Genomic DNA, 17,228 nt, shown 5'->3' on the forward strand with positions numbered 1-17,228 from the left:
ATTTCACAGATTCTCCCCAAACTGTACATGTCTTGAGTTTTTGACAGAGTCTGTCAGGGTCAGTCTGTTGTGATATAAAACAGTTCTACACTAGCCCAGAATAGAGTATAACAAAAGTTTATTTATTTGGGGGCAAACTCACAAAAAGAGTAGAGATCCACAGTCCTCCACGTGTGCAGGGAACTGAAACCTAATCCAGCAGCCAAGAGGCCCACATAAGTTTTTACGTCCACATTTATAGTAAATTAGACCATGCCCAAAGTGGGCTAGCATCCCAAAGGCCATTGGCTGAAGGAGTTCCCATAACACCTCCTTCTTTTGTCTAAATAAGAGTGTTCCAAGCCCAATACAAAACTATACAATAAGAACAAATATCAATTATAAAAATTAGAATTACAAACAACACCAAGCAAGAAACATATTCTAAATGTTTCAATAGTCATCCTATCCTAAGGTGTCTAAGTCTTTTTTTTTTTCTGTTAGACTGTTCTTTTTTAATTTTTTTCTTTCTTGTATTAGAAATGGCTTGGCTAAGTCACAAGAGGAAAGTAACTACAACTATCTTGTCTTCAACCCCATCAAAGACCTGAGGAGGGAAATAATATTACATGAATAAACAGGAAGTGCAATCAAGCAACTTCCAAAATGTGCAAGAAATGATAGCGACAACCAGCTACCTGGGCAATCACCCAAAGTCTCATTTGCAAAGTTTGGGCAACCAGCTTTAGCTAAGGCCCAGAGTAACTGACAGACCATTTTCAGAGGCAGGAAAATTTGAAAAACCATCTTACCCTGTCTTGGCAAGGTTTGGCAGTCTTTTTGCTTGTATCCTGCTTGTCCAGTCTGGACACCATGCATTTTGTCAGTGGTTGAGGCAGAGCCAGTTTTTTGCCCAAGGGCCAGTTTTACCAAGAAGAAAACAAGCTCCAAGTGGTGTGTCTTTGGTGCCCAACATTCTGTCGGGAATAGATCAGTGCTACCTGGAGCAATCATGTCTCATGTCAACAGAGTCCTAAGTTATTTAAATGTCATATTCTATAGATCTTTGAAGTGGTTGAAGATGACCTATCTATGTGGAATACAATCTCTATGCATCTAAAGAACCTGATTAGTCTAACTATGACAAACATGGATGATTACTGGCCTATAATTCTTAATACCTATATAGCTTAAAGACTAAGGCTTAGTATTAAAATATCAAACAATCTTTAAACAAATGTGAAGCAAATGAGGACAATGACCTCAAAATGTAAACAATGTATAAGTCTCTTGATCAGAGGTAGAAATGTATAGTGCAATATGATAAATACATCCTAAAATTGCATCAATATACAAAATATCTTAAGCAGAGGTAGAGACATGAATTCATACAATAGGACAAAATAACTTTGCATAGGTGCATAAATATTATAAACAGAAATAGGAGCATATTCAATATAGCAAATAGAATTTGAATTTGTATCAATATATGAGAATCTATACCAATGTAAATTATCTATAAATAATAGCTCACAAGTATTCTCACTATTACTAACTATTATTAGTGTGAGTAAGCTCACACTAATCTATCTATTATCCCATCAAATTACCATCTCTTCCTTTTCTCTTCTCCTGTTCTTGGCATTTTTCCCCACTTCCAGTTCCTCATCTGACCTCCTGCTTTGGCCACACAAAAGTCTAGGGCAGCGCCATTGGGTAAAAAGCTCCTGGAAAGTCCCCCACTAAGAAAGAATAGATGCAGCTCAATGGTCCTCTGGCTTTCCATGAGAGTCATGCACCACTGACCCGGTGTCTGAGTCCTTGCTTGGGTCCAGCCTCATCACTGGCTGCAGGACATTGGGCTTTGGTACTTACAGTCTAGATTCCAGATAAAGAAATAAAAAAGGATCTTCAAATATTGACTCAGTTCTACCAGCTAACAAAAGGTGAAGGCTTTTTGTTTTTTACCTGGAATCCCACCAACTTGATACTTAACTGCTATCGGAGGTCTTTGATGATAAAAATAGGGAAGATAATTAGTTCTTCACTTCCGCCTTTTAGTAGGAGGAATATTTAAAACCTGGAGAGGAGGCAGTAATAGGGGGACAGAGGAAAGGGAACAATTTCAATTTGTTGCTATCAACCCCAGCACTGTCAGAGAAGAGACAGTTGTTTCACAGACTTTTTATTTTTCTCCCCATCCCCAAGGGGGGCCTGCGACAAGTTCTGACTGATACCCAACTGACCCTTCTTCTCTTCCAGTAAGGCAGGCATTCTAGGATGCCCTGAGGACCCAGTCCTGAGACATCCAGCTAATCAGGATCTAAGTATCAGTATCAGGCACAGGAGAGCTTTCGCTGTGGGTAGCAGCAGACGGCAGCAGTGAACCCACGACAGGACTTCAGAAGGCCTTTGTGTCCGGAGCTCCCCTTGACATGCACATCCTGGGCAAGAGCCCAACAGGTTTCTAACGTTTAGACAGCCTTGTTAGTTAGCACTGCCTTCTCCTTTGCTGGAGCCCAGTGAATAGAACAAGGACATTAGAAAAGGCCAAGGCAGGAGGTCATGAAGGAAGCAGCTAGATGTTGATCAACCTCACAACTGATGGAAGACGTTGCCACTGAGTTGGGTTTCTTAGTTGCTCTCAGCAGGTTGAGAAATGCCCTGTATGGCTTCTTAAGGAAGTCAGACACACAATCAATCAAAAAAAAATTCTGTCCTGTGCTTCCCTTAATTAGGCAGATCATTCCCCAATCCACCCTGGGTTCCCCAACCCTAGCCAGTCACATTTCACCTTCAGGGGTCCACCTTCTTCATTCACCATGTACGCTAGCCACCACTCTTCCTTCTTCACCTTTTCTGAGACACAGGGTGCAGCCCTTCCATACACGCTGCTCTCTAGAGCTGTACATCTCAGCTCCACACCAGCACGCAGGAGTGAGGATGTGCCTCCTTAGATAATCCTAGTATACTAATCCTGGGATCTCCCAGACTACCCGGTGCACAGACTACATCTGGGGAAAGACCACTGACTCCCTTTGGAAAGCAGAGCAAGAGGGAAGGCAGGAGGGTGTCCACCACAATCTCCTCTCTTCTTAAGTCCTTGCTTCACTGGTCTTGTCTCTTTGTGAACGAGAATGAGGCGAAGGAGGTCCTAGCAGGTGTTCATTACACTGAGGTTCATCTGAGACCAAATGAATATCGCCGAAAGAACTGAGACCAGAGTGGGGGTTGGCTTATCTTCAGCTGAACTGCCTCCTGACTGTATCTTGGGCAGAGCAAGATCAAGGGCAAATCAGCCTGGCTTTGTGAGAGCCCTATGGCATCATGGGAGTCAGTCGTTCTAACCTCCTGCTGTCCCCGGTGGCCCTCTCCCCCCTTTACACCAGCCCTTCTTGAGTGGCAGGTAGTTCACAGCCTCCCAGGGTGACCCCCACACTGCAAAGCAGCACTGATGAGCACACAGCTATTTTTGAAACTGGACCACACAACTCTCCCTAGCTCTTCTGCTTGTCTTGCTCCAGGCGGTGCTTAACAGACAGTATCTGTCCCACACAGCACTTCAGTGCAGATCATTCCTGGCCAGAACTCAGTGTGAGAGAAGTAGAGGGGGTTTCTCCAGGTCAGGTGGGTCCCTTCTTTGGCTCCATCATCTTGCTTTTCTACACCATATTGTATGGCGATATGCATTAGAAATGGTCATTTCAAACATTTTAAGGTTATAGTTCAGTGGCAGCAAGCATACTCAAGGTGTTTTATAAGCAGCCCATCATCGACCTCCAGAACTTTCTCTCTTCCCAAACCCTGTCACACATCTGCTCTCCTCCCAGGCCCCCCGTCACCTCAGGTCTATTTTCTGTTTCTCTAAAAACCTCATGTAAATGGAATTAGGCACTAAGTGTCCTTTTATACCTGGCTCATTTCACTTAGCACAGTGCCTTCAAACGTCATCCACCCAGTAGCATGGGTCAGAAGACAAATAATATTTAATTGAGTATATACTGCATCTTTGCTCATTTTATCTCTAGCTCATCTATATGAGATATCTATCTATCTATCTATCTATCTATCTATCTATCTATCTATCTATCTATCTATCGAGATTTGGGTCATTGGTACCTTTTGGTAGCTATTGTTCTGAGAACATGGTATACTCACGTTGCTGGCTGAATGTACAGCCAGGGATAGGTTAGAGTTAGGTTAGGTCATATGATTCTGTATTGAACTTTCAAGAATCTCCATGCTGTTTTGGATGGTGCTTACAACATTCCTGCATTCTCTCCTACATTGCTGGGAGTTCCAATTTCTCTACATCATTACCAATGCTTGTCATTTTGATAACACCGTCCAGTAGATGCGAATTCATATCTCTGTGTGGTTCTGATTTGCATTTCCATAATGATTCATAATATTGGTGATTTCTTCATATGCGCTTCTTGGTCATTTGCACATTTTTATTGGAGAATCATGCAATTAAATCCTTTGCACTTGTTTTAGATATCAAACTGTTTGTACTTTGTTCTTTTTGAGTTATAGTTATTTATTTTTCTAAATATTAACCTTTTATCAGATATCAGGTTTATAAATATTTTCCTCCCATCCATCCAGTTGCCTTTCCCTCTTGATAACTGACTGTATACTCACAGATTATTTCTGCTCTTTTCCCATTGGTCAATATATTTATTCTCAAGTCAGTACACTCCTGTTGCTTTATGGTAAGCTTTGAAATCAGACATTGTGAGGCCTGCACTTTTCTTTCTCAACATTGTTTTGTCTAGCCGGTCTCTCTCGATGGCCCACTTCGTTCAATGCATTCTGGATGGTCATTAACTGTTTTAAACAATGAATTACATCATGTTGAGGCAGTCCACGGCCTCTGTTCACCTTGAAAAATGAACATCTGCTGTACACCAAGTTTCCAACTCCTGCCCAGGACTTTCAGGCCACTGGAGAAGCATTCTGGGTCCTCCTAGCACATCCCCTCAGGAACCAGCAGCAGTGGGGTCCCTTCATTGGCTGGCTTCCCCAGCGTTGCCATGGAATGGTCCAGCAGGCGGCACACGCAATTAGGCAATGCAGGCACACGTGGAGCGTGCACAGGGACTTGGCAGCTATCTCCCCAATTGTCTTCCACTTAGAGAGGGTACCAGGGGACCTTGCGTCTTCTGGAATTTATGGAAGCCTGGCAGCCACCCCTCCGGCACTTTTGCATTTGTCATCCCTAGGAACACAGGCTCAGCTATGCAACAGCTTTGGAAGCACTGGGAAGTTTCTGTCCTTCCATCTGCCTCTTGGCATCCCTTCCGTTATCATGCATGCCCGACTCTTCCTGGAAGGTTTCTAGTGTCTTGTCTGGAATGACTCCCCTTCTTACAACCTGGAATCAGAGGGACAGAGCAGCCATGGCGCTGTCTCCACACCTATGGAAGCCCTGGGCCTGAAGCCAAGTTCAGTCTCCTGCTCTCTGAGACAGCATCCTCCTTAGTAGCTGCCAAAGCAAATGTGTCCAGCTGACAGCGTGGGATGCAGCTCCCAGGTGTTTTGAGATGGATAAATAGCTAAGAAACACCACACTGCAGGGATGGCTGTTTGCCTCTGGCTCTAATGAGCAAACCTCTCCCCCCCCCCTCCAGCATGTGCCACTCCCAGAGTAACACTGGGGTGTCTTCCTTCCCCCACCCCACCATCTGCCACATCGATTGATTCCTAAGGGCTGGTATGAGCATTGGTTGGTTGGCAATAGGTTTGTGTATATGGGGGAAGGGATATGCGTGACGTTCCACCTATGAGGGCAGCAGCAGGCAGGTGCCAAGAGCTCTCTCCTAGGAAGCAGAGCTCTTGGGTGTGAGATCACGTTTCAGCCACTGTGTGACTTTGGGCAAGTCACTTGTGCTGCCTGCATTTCCACTTCCTTGTCTTACAGGAAGCCATTCTAGATGTCCCTTGGGGCCTCATGTCGTGCTGGTTTTCTCTCGTCCTGTCTTTCTTGCTTGGCCCTGGTTTCTACCTCCCTGATTTCTTCTGCTGTAACACTGTCACTTTTGTTGTGACATTTCTGGGCATAGGGCCGACATGCCATTGCTAAGCCAGATGCAGAATTATGCAGGCTATGATCGCAAGGCTGACAGGCCCTCACTGACCCGAGGATACTCAGGACACATTCCTGAGGCGGAGGTGGGGTGTAGGGCAATGCGGAAGGATGCAATGTAGAAGCTTCTGAGATGGATAAGGTTTGACAAGATAATGAGATCTCTGGGTGCCCCAGCATTGGGTCTAATAGGCTCCGCCTTAGGGGTCTATGCAGTCTGGCAGCATGAGCAAGACCTGCGTAGGTCAACCATTGCTACTTCCCAACCTGTCCTGGTTCTTCTTGTGATAAAGATACAGACTGCAGCTTCTGGCTTCTCAGAATTAAAAAGGACTATCAGCCGGGCAGTCGTGGTGCACGCCTTTAACCCCAGCACTCAGGAGGCAGAGGCAGGCAGATCTCTGTGAGTTCAAGGCCAGCCTGGTCTACAGAGTGAGTTCCGAGACTGACTCCATAACTCCTGGGAAACCCTGTTTCAGAAAACCAAAACCAAACCAAAGCAACAACCCCTCAAAAGGAAATAAATAATGAAGGAAGAAAGGAAGGGAGAGAGAGAGACAGAGAGAGACAGAGACAGAGACAGAGAGAGAGACAGAGAGAGAGACAGAGAGAGAGGAGACAGAGAGAGAGACAGAGACAGAGAGAGAGACAGAGAGAGAGACAGAGAGAGAGGAGACAGAGAGAGAGACAGAGAGAGAGGAGACAGAGAGGACTGTCAGTGTCACTGTCCCCTCTAGAACCCAGGCGTATTAAAGCGACAGCTGTGGATGAGTTCTCAGCCTCCACAACATCTGGAGCCCGCAGAGAAAGCCTCCCTTCCCTGCTTTCCTTCCTCCCCCTGACATTTCCCCATCAACTAGATTCAGTCTCTGCCAGGGCTCTGTTGGCTGTGGATGAGCTTGAGGGTGGATTATCACTCCTTATAGCCCTGTGGAGGGGGCTCCAGTCCCACCGTACAGGGAAAGGGCCTGGCTGGGAGAGCTGGGGCCAGGCTCGAAGCATTCACCTCCTCTGACTTCACCCCAGCTTCCCGCCTACCCCATCTGCTCCCACCTAGCACAACAGAAGATCATCTCCGGAAAGAGTGGGAAGAGAGAACCGCTCACAATGAGGATCTGGTGAGGCATAAGAGAGAATTTTAGGACTAAAAGGGATTTTATCTCCTCCTCCTCCACTTTACAGAAGAGAAAATGGAAACCCAGGGGAGCCAAGCAGCCCGCTGTTGGTCGCACAGCCCGACTGTGTGGCAGAGCGGTGCCCTGGGCTCATCTGGCTCAAGTTGCTCTGAAGCGTATTCATTCAGCAGCTCCATGAATGAACTGTTCTGCTAGTTCCAGGCATCAAATCCTGTGCTCACGGCGGATGTGTGCAACTCTTTCTCCACCAGCTTAGAGGCTTCAGAAGGCAGAGTCGATAACCATAGGGTGGAGAAGAGAACGAATATGCCCAAGTGGGGATGGTTTAGGCTAATGGAGCATGGTTCAGGAGCAATCAGGAGAGACACATGGAGAAGCTGAAGCTCAGGCTGAATCTGCGGGGGTGGCTTGCTAGGTCTGCAATAGGGTGAGGGCCCATGGGAAAACAATGGGCTCTGTTGGCTATGTCTTGCCCACACTCTCCAGCCCCAGCATCACGGAGGCTTCTGCTCTTGTCAGGACCACAGCCAGTCACAGGCTCCTTCATCTGAGCAGCCAGAACCTCCGGAGAAGGCATGGAATCATAGATTTTCTCCCAACTTCGTTATTTTGATTCTTAAATGGGTACTTTGAAAATAACTTCTTCATTTATAGAAATAGAATATTTTCTATTCTACGTTTTGTACCCAAGAAAATAGAAACTTTAGGACAAACTGCGTTGGTCCTAACCCCTGTGGCTGTCCAGTCCAGCACCAGTGGATTTTGGTAGCCCTCCCCTGGATTCCAGTGTGGATTGGAGTGAGCAGTGGGAGTCTCAGAAAGGTGCCTATTTCTTGACCTTTGAATCCCTCCTTATTCCACCATCTACTCCTCAGTCTTCCCGCCAGCCTCCTGGAGCTCTTTAGTGCCAAAGGCAACACAAAGGCGCAGGAAATTGGCAAAGGTTCTTGGGGCTTCTATCAAACCAGAGACTGAGGCTTCCTCCAGTACTGACTGTAGGCGACTTTATTCTTTTGTTCCAGTGATAGGAAGAAACATGGCCTCAAAGTATTGAAAAATATGCAAAAAAAAAATAACAGAAAAATTTATAATCCTATCACTTGAAGATGGTGGCATGCAATTTTTGTTTGGTACTTACTCATGACAGGCATAATTCTTAACAAACTATCACCTACCTGTCTAATGTCTGTCTGTCTGTCTTACAAGGGATTGTGTCATTGACTCCAACTGCTGACAACTGACCCACATAACGAACAAACCAATGCTGTCAAGTGATACCCATCAACACTGATGATCCATATTCGTTTTATACAGATTTTCAACATACATTGGCTGTTTTCAGTAAATGATTAGCATAACACACTTTCACACACATACATTACCCTTGGGTCTGGGACACGGAAGAGTCCATAACTTAAAATTACAGCCACCCTTTTGCTTAGTCTGTAAAGGGCTGATTGCATGGGAATCCAAGGTCAGTAAGGTTGGTCGTTACCTTGTTCTCTGAAAGGCAAGTGAAGCAAACGGGCTGAGCACAGCAGGACAGCAGTCTTAGAGTCTTCAGAGAACTCATGGTGGACTATTAACTTGACTGTAGGGTCCAGCAAAAGTTCCAGGTTCTTAGGATACAGGCGATATTTTTTATCACAGTCCAGCATTGCCTAATCTCCTAATCATTTATTTTAAACAGCTGCATAGCAGCAGCCCATGGGTGGAAGCCCCTCACAGCTCACCCATCAGTCTCCCGTTTTGGATATTTTAGCATTCTTAAGAATTCTGTGCGTGTAGGCACGCTGAAAAGATCCATTTCTTTCCTGTAAACCATTACGTGCAGGGATCCCGCAGTCAGCCCCACGGTTTGCATGTGTTCAGACTTCTGAATGTACAATATGCCAATCACTTGACTCCCAGAGAGGCTGAGCAAAGTTTAGTTCCTCTGGCAGAGGCGAGCAGTGTCTGGGAAGATAAACAGTAGCCGGGTAGAGAAGCCTGGGATGGGCGGGGCGGGGCTTCCTGGGAGAGGAGTGAAAGTTTGCTCAGAGCAGCAGATGTGGGGACAAGGACAAGAGGCCACCAAGGGACAAGTCGAGAAAGCTCTGCAGAGCTGGTGAGCTGACTGAGGTGGGGACAGCAGTGAGGAGCCGGAGCTTCTACACTGTGTCTGCCACGCCAGCTTATCACAGGGAAAATACACTGTGTATTTATAGAGGCAATGACGGGGCAGATGATGGTCACAGACATCTACTACGGACCAAGTGTTTTATCCATTTATTTAATTTGTGTGTGTGCGTGTGTGTGTGTGTGTGTGTGTGTGTGTATGTCTGTGCTCGTACATGTGTATGTGGATGCATGTTGTACGCCAAGGAGGCTCTTACTGCCCTGGTGCTTGACAGCCAGGCTAGGCCAGCTGACTGGTGAACCCCAGAGATCCACCCATTTTTGCCTCCCAAGCCCTCAATTACAAGCGCATACCACCATGCCTAGCTCTTTTACTGGGTCCTGGGGATCAAACTCAGGCCCTTCTGCATGCAAGGCAAACACTGCATTAAGTCACCTCTCCCGCTCCCAAATGACGTAACAATGCATCGTCAACCAGGCTGCGGTGGGATTAAACCCAGAGCTTGTGTTTGAGGCTGTAGGTGCCAGTGGGTACCACAGACAGTAGTTCAGGAGTGAGTGCTTTGTGGGCTCCAGAGTCGGTACTTCTGAAAGAGCTTGGCATGTGAGCTGGTATATATGGGAGCCTTCTGGTTCAGATCTCTTGAGATACAGTTTAGGCCTTGCCATTTCTAAAGTATGAACCGGGTCCAGTTTCTTAACTGCCTTTCTCCCTATCAGAGGGTGGCACAGTCGCTGTCTGGCCTGCAGTTATGTTCTCAGGCTGTGACAGAACACTTGGCAAAAGCCACTTAAGGAAGGAAGGATTGATTTGGGCTCATGGTTGAGAGGACACAGTCCCTCATGGCGGGGAAGGCATGGCTGTGGGCAGCCCCATGGCTTTGGGAGGCTGAAATGTCTGCTTGTCATATGGCGCTTGCCCAGGGAACAGAGGTGGCTCAGGTCAGAACCGAAGCCAAGTTACAACGGTCCAGCCCTGCTGCTACAGCCTTACGTATTCCAACCAGGGTCTGCTAGGTAGGCCCCTGTCCAAAAGGATTCACCACCCCTCAAAACAGCTGGGGCCAACTGTTAAAATCCCAGAGTCCCTGGGGGTACATACAAGCTGCAGCAGGGTTCATTGTTGTGAGGGCTGAGGTAACATTGTGACTGGCCTTTCTAAGGTCCTCAGTATGAAGGGGCCTTGTTTGGGCCTGTCTGCAATAGCAGTGACCTAGAGACCATTTAAAGAAAAACACAAAAACACTAGTCCTGTTTGCCAGACTGGAAGAGAGAGAGAGGGATAGAATAAAAAAATCACACTGTGGAACAAAGCAAAGGAAGAGCCCTGGGGTCTCTGAACCCAGGAGTTCCCAAGGCCCCTCAGTGGCTGTGCAGGGTATGGAGGCCAAGTAGGTGAGGGGAGATGGCCTGATCTCCTGGAGATGGGAGACACTGGCACAATCCAGAGGGGCAGAGTCAGGTTCACTGCCAGGAGCATGGGCCCCTGGGCTGAATTTCAAGCCAGTGGTCAGTGGTCCACCTGGCCTCCCTGACCCGAGCAGGAAGGAGTAGAGCCAGCCTTGTCTGGCTGGGAGAGAACATTCTTACCTCCCAGGGAGCCCTCCACGCACCCTCCCCCATCTCTCCCCCTGCGTTTTCATCTCCTCCCCCGCACCTCCTGTGATTTCTCCCTTCTAGCACCTCAGCTGGTGTGAGCTACAGGCTGTAGGGTGAAGCGACACCACCAGCTTCCCCAGCCCTGTCACAGTCCCAAAGACTGAGGCTGCGGTCCGCGTACACGTGGTCCGGGGACTCAAGAGAAGACAAGGTTTACCTGTGGCTATTTCTCAAAAAAAAAAAAAAAAAGCTGCTCACGTGCCCAGCTCCAGCCTTGGCTCAAGCGGTGTTGGTGTGAGACAGCCCTTCCCAGAGCCACAAGGCTCAGAGACAGGCATGTATTCAACATGTGGCAGGGACATGCCCAGCAGCTTCTCACCCGTACATGTGGATCAAGATCTGGGGTGCCAACTCCTCATCGCTGAGCTTCCCCCACCGCCGGGGTGCTCTCTGGAGACGTGTTACGTCGCTGCTGTGCACTGACTGTTCCAGACAGTGCAGGGGAGGCTGTGGGGGCGGCTGGCACACCAGGCTTAGGCAGCTAAGGCCTGCCAGCTTCTGCCTTTTCGGGAAGCCCACGCAGGCGCTTCCGCTGGCCTTCAGGGACAGATTTCCTGTTGGAAGGGTGGTAGCCCTTGTACTTCTGCCTCCAGAGAGGAAACTGCAAAACCTGACATGTGTTTGTGTCCACTGAGCAGGACAAGAGGCCACGACTTGTTCTTTAAGCAGACTCGAGCTCCACAGCACAGTTTGGGCCGCATTTGCTTGGTTTTGGAGGACGCTATGTGTTATCTCCAGGCCGGCTCTGAATGGCTCCTTGTGTGTTGGGAAGGGAGGCTGTTGCCCTCGTGGTAGGGTTGTGAGCTAAGTAAGATGTACTCATTCAACACCACACAACTTTGTAAGGAGACACTTCATGTATCAGATACCGGTCTGTGTGCTCAATACAATTGTCCAACAGATGGCGCCAGAGTGTCTTGAGGAAGGGATTCTTATTTGCACTAAGTGCCCGCCTGGATGGGCTTATGGTAACCCTGCTGAAAGGGCAGAGTCAGTTTCTGGAGAATTTTTGCAAGTAGCATACCTATGGGCAAATCACAGCCAGTTCTAGAGCTGGCTCGAGTAGCAACCCCCATAGTTTGTCGCTAGGAAGGTTTTTTCCACGTTGGTCACTCTTCTTATCCAATTCGACCTTCCCCACTCTCTGTCTCTGCTCTTCGTGGGCTCTGAGCCAGGCCAGGGATGAGAGGCGCAGTGTGTGTAAGGTGGGGGTGCACTGGTGCTGCCATTATGTCTCATACTGTATTTCCAGGCTTAGCTCCCATTGCATCCTGCATGGTGAACAGGGAGAGCTGGCTCCAGACTATCACCAACCCAGGGCCGTGCTCTACCCATACAGAGAAGAGACTTCCGAGTCTCCAGAACCCTGGGCTTCTCAGCTATTGGTTAAAATGCCTGCTACCCAGCAGGCACAGCTCACTTTGTGGCTGGACATCTCCATTCTCATCTGAGGACTGGAGTACCCGAACACACACATAGAGACCAGGGAACAGTTGAGGGTGGTGGCGCACACATTCAATCCCAGCACTTGGGAGGCAGAGGCAGGAGGATCTCTGTGAGTGAGTTTGAGGCCAGCCTCGTGTACAAAGCAAGTACCAGAACAGCTAGGGCTATTATACAGAGGAACCCTGTCTTGAAAGGGAAGGGGGGGGGGAGCCTAACTTAGCTGTCATCTGTTTTGTGTGGGCAAAGAATGATGGATACATGTATAAATGATTGAAGCCAAAGGAAGAACAATACTCATGCTACACAAAATTCTGAGATTCCAATGAAGTATCAAAAAATAAAAACCCTTGCAGGGCGGTGGTGGCACATGCCTTTAATCCCAGCACTAGGGAGGCAGAGGCAGGTGGATCTCTGTGAGTTCGAGGCCAGCCTGGACTACAAGAGCTAGTTCCAGGACAGGGACCAAAAGCTACGGAGAAACCCAGTCTCGAAAAACCAAAAAAAACAAAAACAAAAACAAAAAAACCCTTTACTGGGACACTGTTGTACCCATTTTGTTCATGTAGTCTGGCCTGTAGCTGCTTAAACTTTTAAAGGGCTTCATTGAGGTACAGTGTACACCTGACAACTTAGTGCAGTTCGATGGAAAGATATATAGCTGTATAACCACTACCACTTGCAAACTGTTTCCATCATCCAGAAAGTTCTTCAGGTTTCTTGATGGCCATCTCTCCTCCCCTACCTCTGGTCTAACGCATATGGTTGAGTTTGTGCCTGAGCAACAGGGCTGAGTCATTATATCAGAGATGAAATGGCCTACAAACGCCTACAATACATCCAAACGGGCACTTTCTAGAGAAGCTGACTGACATCATATAGGGCAGGGGAAGCCACTGTGTGTATTGAGAAGAACCTTGAGTCCAAAAGCAAGAGATGCATGGTTCACAGCTGAGCGTCCTGCGTGGGTCACCCCACCCTCTGAAGCTCTGGTTTTGACCTTTTGGAGCCAGTGTTGAGTGTCTTCTTTCTCTTCCCATAATCGACAGTAACAATAATGACAGCAATGATGAGAAGTCACTATCGTCTGGACATCTGTGGGAAGGATGGACGGTTCAGTAGCTATGTATTTATCTATAATTTTCTCTTCTCGGGACCCTAATGAGGCAAGGTTTTCTCTGTCCTTGTTCGCAGGAAACAAGTATGAAATCAAGGTGTACACTGGCGACGTGATGGGTGCAGGAACAGATGCCGATGTCTTTATCAATATCTTTGGAGAGTACGGAGACACAGGTAACGGTCTGAATCATTTCCTCAAAAGTCGTGCCCAGTACTGCTTCCTAGAGCAGCTTTAGCCCCTCTCCTTTTGGTCCTTCTGTCGAGTGTCTCTCTTGTGCTGTGATTTGCCATGGTTGGTCCTGAATAGTAGGGTGTCTTGTGAGGTCAAATGTATATATGTGTCATAGGTTTTCTTTCTTTTTTTATTGTTTTTCTTGAGCTATACACTTTTTCCCATAGAAGGGGAGAGAGAAGGAAGGAAGTGGTGTGATAGATTTTCAAATCTCTCTGTCTCTCTGTCTCTGTCTCTGTCTGTCTCTCTCTCTCTGTATGTGTGTGTGTGTGGTGTGTGATATTCAGAATAAGTTATGCCTGGCTTTGGACGGATTGAAATTGAATAAGCTCAAATTTCCCATCTTCAGGAATTATTCTCACTTAATTTCTCTATTGCCATAAGCTCTGTGCTTCTGTGGGTTGCAGTGGGGCATAGTCTAATTTAGTGTAGTCAAGAAGGATGGCCCAGAGTGGGGCTAAGGGACGGAAGAATGCTTGGTGACGCAGAACTGCACATAGATACAGTTGCAGGTTCTGGGAAGAAATTCAGGTCACAGGCTGAGACCAGCGGTTTGCTCTCCCTTCTGCCAACTTAGAGTAACACAGGAGCCAGAAAAGCTACAGAGATGTGTGAATTTGGGGTAGAATACATCAAAGGATTCATATGGATTGCTGAACTTATAAGGAAGAAAAAAGATCACTGCAGGTGCCAGGCATGAAGGAGAAACTCAACACCTGAGTATTAACTATGGACTGATACCGTGGCCCTGAGAAGGAGGAGGGGTCACAGCCATCAATCTAGAAGACAGGTTTTTGTGCTCATTGGGGGTCAGAAAAGAAGGTGTAGGTCCTGAATGAGGCAAGAGATTTGAAATTAGGACCACACATGAAGTCAGGGGCCCCTGAGTCACAGGAAGAGGTTCAGTGAGAAGGCAGAGCAATAGCTCATTGGCACAGTCATCGCGTCCCTGTTGGAACTCAAAACTGAAAACAAACAAAACAACACTGAAAACCTATGCTGCACAGAGACTTGAGGTCCGACTGTCACACTAGACGTGTGATTTCTTCCCACACAGAGTATTTGGTTCAAAACGGGTATGATGGCACATGGCTTTTATCCCAGCACTCGGGAGGAAGAGGCAGGCTGATCTCTGTGAATTCTAGGTCAATTTTCTCTACATAGTGAACTCCAGGTCAGTTGGGGCTGCATGAGAAACCGTCTCAAAACAACAACAGCAAAACCAAATTAGAATACTTGACTCATAGCAAGTAAATCTCCATTAGCGTTCTGCAAAAACCTTTCTAAGACTACATGAGACTCCCACAGAGAAAGCGTTGGAGCGAATTTGTTTTCCAAAACAATAAGACTCTTAAGTACACAAATCCACCATGATGAAGCCGCAAACCACACAGCAACCAGAATGAAATCCCCAGGGGTTTCGGATAATGGAGTGATGTGGGCTAGCCTATAACTTAAGGTATTTTAAAACTATTAACTGAGTGAAAGAAAGAACTGAGGAAGGTACAGCACCATCAAAGACAACGCATTAGGAAAAATAAACAAACCCACAGGAAATGAAAACACGGTTCGTAAAGATAAGCATCTTTGCAGGTGAGTTAATGCCATTACAGAATTACAGATGCTGAGGAGAGATTTAACTGTAAGTATATGAGCAAAACCCTCAGATGGAGCACGGAGACAGGGTTGGGAAGGAGGCAGGAGGAGCCATGAGAGCAGGGGAGGGAGGGAGGTCTGATGGAGGTTGAGTAGGCGTTCTAGAAACAGAGGATACAGGTCACAGGCGAGAGGAGATTTTCAAAGAGCTAATGGCTGAAGGTTTTTTTTTTTTTTTTGAAAGCTCCAACAGATCTGAATCGTCAGTTTAAAATGGGTAAATGACTCATTGAATAAAATCTATGATGGAATCTACATCACCGTGTAAAAAGAAAAGCAAAGAGAAAGATCTTAGAGGAAGTAGATTTGGCAGGTCACTTTCTATAAAAATACCACGTAGACGGATGGAAAACTTACAGTCGACAACAGAGGTTATAAATTCATATAATCACAGCTTCAGTATTCGTATGTCAACCAGTAATTCCATACCAGAGAAGCTATCATTCCAGGCGAGGGGGAAGATTAACTGTTTATTCTAGCAAAGAGAAATGGGACGTATGTGCTCTACACTCAGGCTTAAACAGCCACTAGTAGGTACCGTTGGACGTGGTGACTCATAACTGTGAGTTCCAGCACTCGGGAGACTGAAGCAATGGAAACAGGTGCTTGAGGGTAGCCTGGGCTACATATTGAGTTCAAGACCAGCCTAGCTTACATGTGTAGGAAGACCTCCATCTCTCTTTCACACACACACACACAAGTGAACAAAATATTGATAGCTATGTAACAAACCTAAGTAAGCATAAAATATAACATATTTTATTTATTTATATACCATAAAAGATAACAGTGACTAACACAAGGGACAAGAGGAGTGTCTACTTAAGACATTTAAGATTGATATTTGAGAAGGAAATTGGACAGAGCATTATGAAGATTTTGTCCATTACCCATCTCCCCATCCCCAGAGAAGTTAAACTGTGAACTGTAGACTTCATTAAGCTAAGTTTGAATATTAAAATTATACCGTGAACACCAAAAGTTGGAATGCATAATCTATAAGTGAGAAGAATGAATAAAAGGGAATAAAGATCCAAACTCTCAGTGGATCGAAGCAAAGCAATGAGAAAACATGACTGGCAGCAGATGTAGTTTATTGGTCGTCACAGGAGAATCTGGGAAGGGTAGACAGCCTTGCTGGGCACGCTGATAACCCCAGCGCTTTGGAGAAGGTGCAGGAGAGCAGGAGCTTGAGGTCAAGCTGAGCTATTAACATGATTCCCTGTCCAAAAAAAAGATATTCTCATATTATATAAAACTAAAGAAAAAAATCCAGCATAAATATATGAGAGGAGAAATTTGGGGATGAAACAGGCAACAGGAAGTATTCTGGGTAAATCTGGGGTCTGTGCCCTGTGAATGTCACCATTGAAGCCTGGACCTTCAACTCAACATCCTATAAGATTTGATTGTCTCAAAGACTTGCAGAAGCCAATCTTAACCACTAAAGAATGAGAGTATCCATTAAAAATTACTCAGGACTCCAGAGCCACAAATTGTTTATGTAAAAATCTACCAAATAGTTAAGAAATAGTTACTATCCATCCTCAATAAATAATTTTAAAGAAAAAGAGGTCATTCATCTAGTTCATTTTATCAATTTTGATGACAATATCAGGCAGGTAAAATTAAAAGAGAAATCAATAGTTTATATTCATTTATGGAAGAACCTCCCCCCAATTCCAAATAAATATTGGCACACTAAATTTGTAAATAAACATATGGATAAGAAGTCAACAGTAGCCGGGCGGTGGTGGCGCACGCCTTTAATCCCAGCACTCAGGAGGCAGAGGCAGGC

General features: G+C 46.3%; 1 protein-coding gene across 2 annotated transcripts in view; it reads left to right on the forward strand.

The window, feature by feature from the left end:
* Positions 1–17,228, forward strand: part of Loxhd1 (lipoxygenase homology domains 1) — a 137,723-nt gene that overhangs the window by 13,751 nt on the left and 106,744 nt on the right. For both annotated transcript variants that reach the window (XM_005356289.2, XM_005356290.2), the window contains exon 5: positions 13,618–13,716. In XM_005356289.2, coding sequence (XP_005356346.1) covers positions 13,618–13,716 — 99 coding nt within the window. The remainder of the gene's footprint in view (positions 1–13,617; positions 13,717–17,228) is intronic.

The sequence above is a fragment of the Microtus ochrogaster genome, chromosome 18 (assembly GCF_000317375.1).
Source record: "Microtus ochrogaster isolate Prairie Vole_2 chromosome 18, MicOch1.0, whole genome shotgun sequence".
In the NCBI taxonomy this organism is placed as follows: domain Eukaryota; kingdom Metazoa; phylum Chordata; class Mammalia; order Rodentia; family Cricetidae; genus Microtus; species Microtus ochrogaster.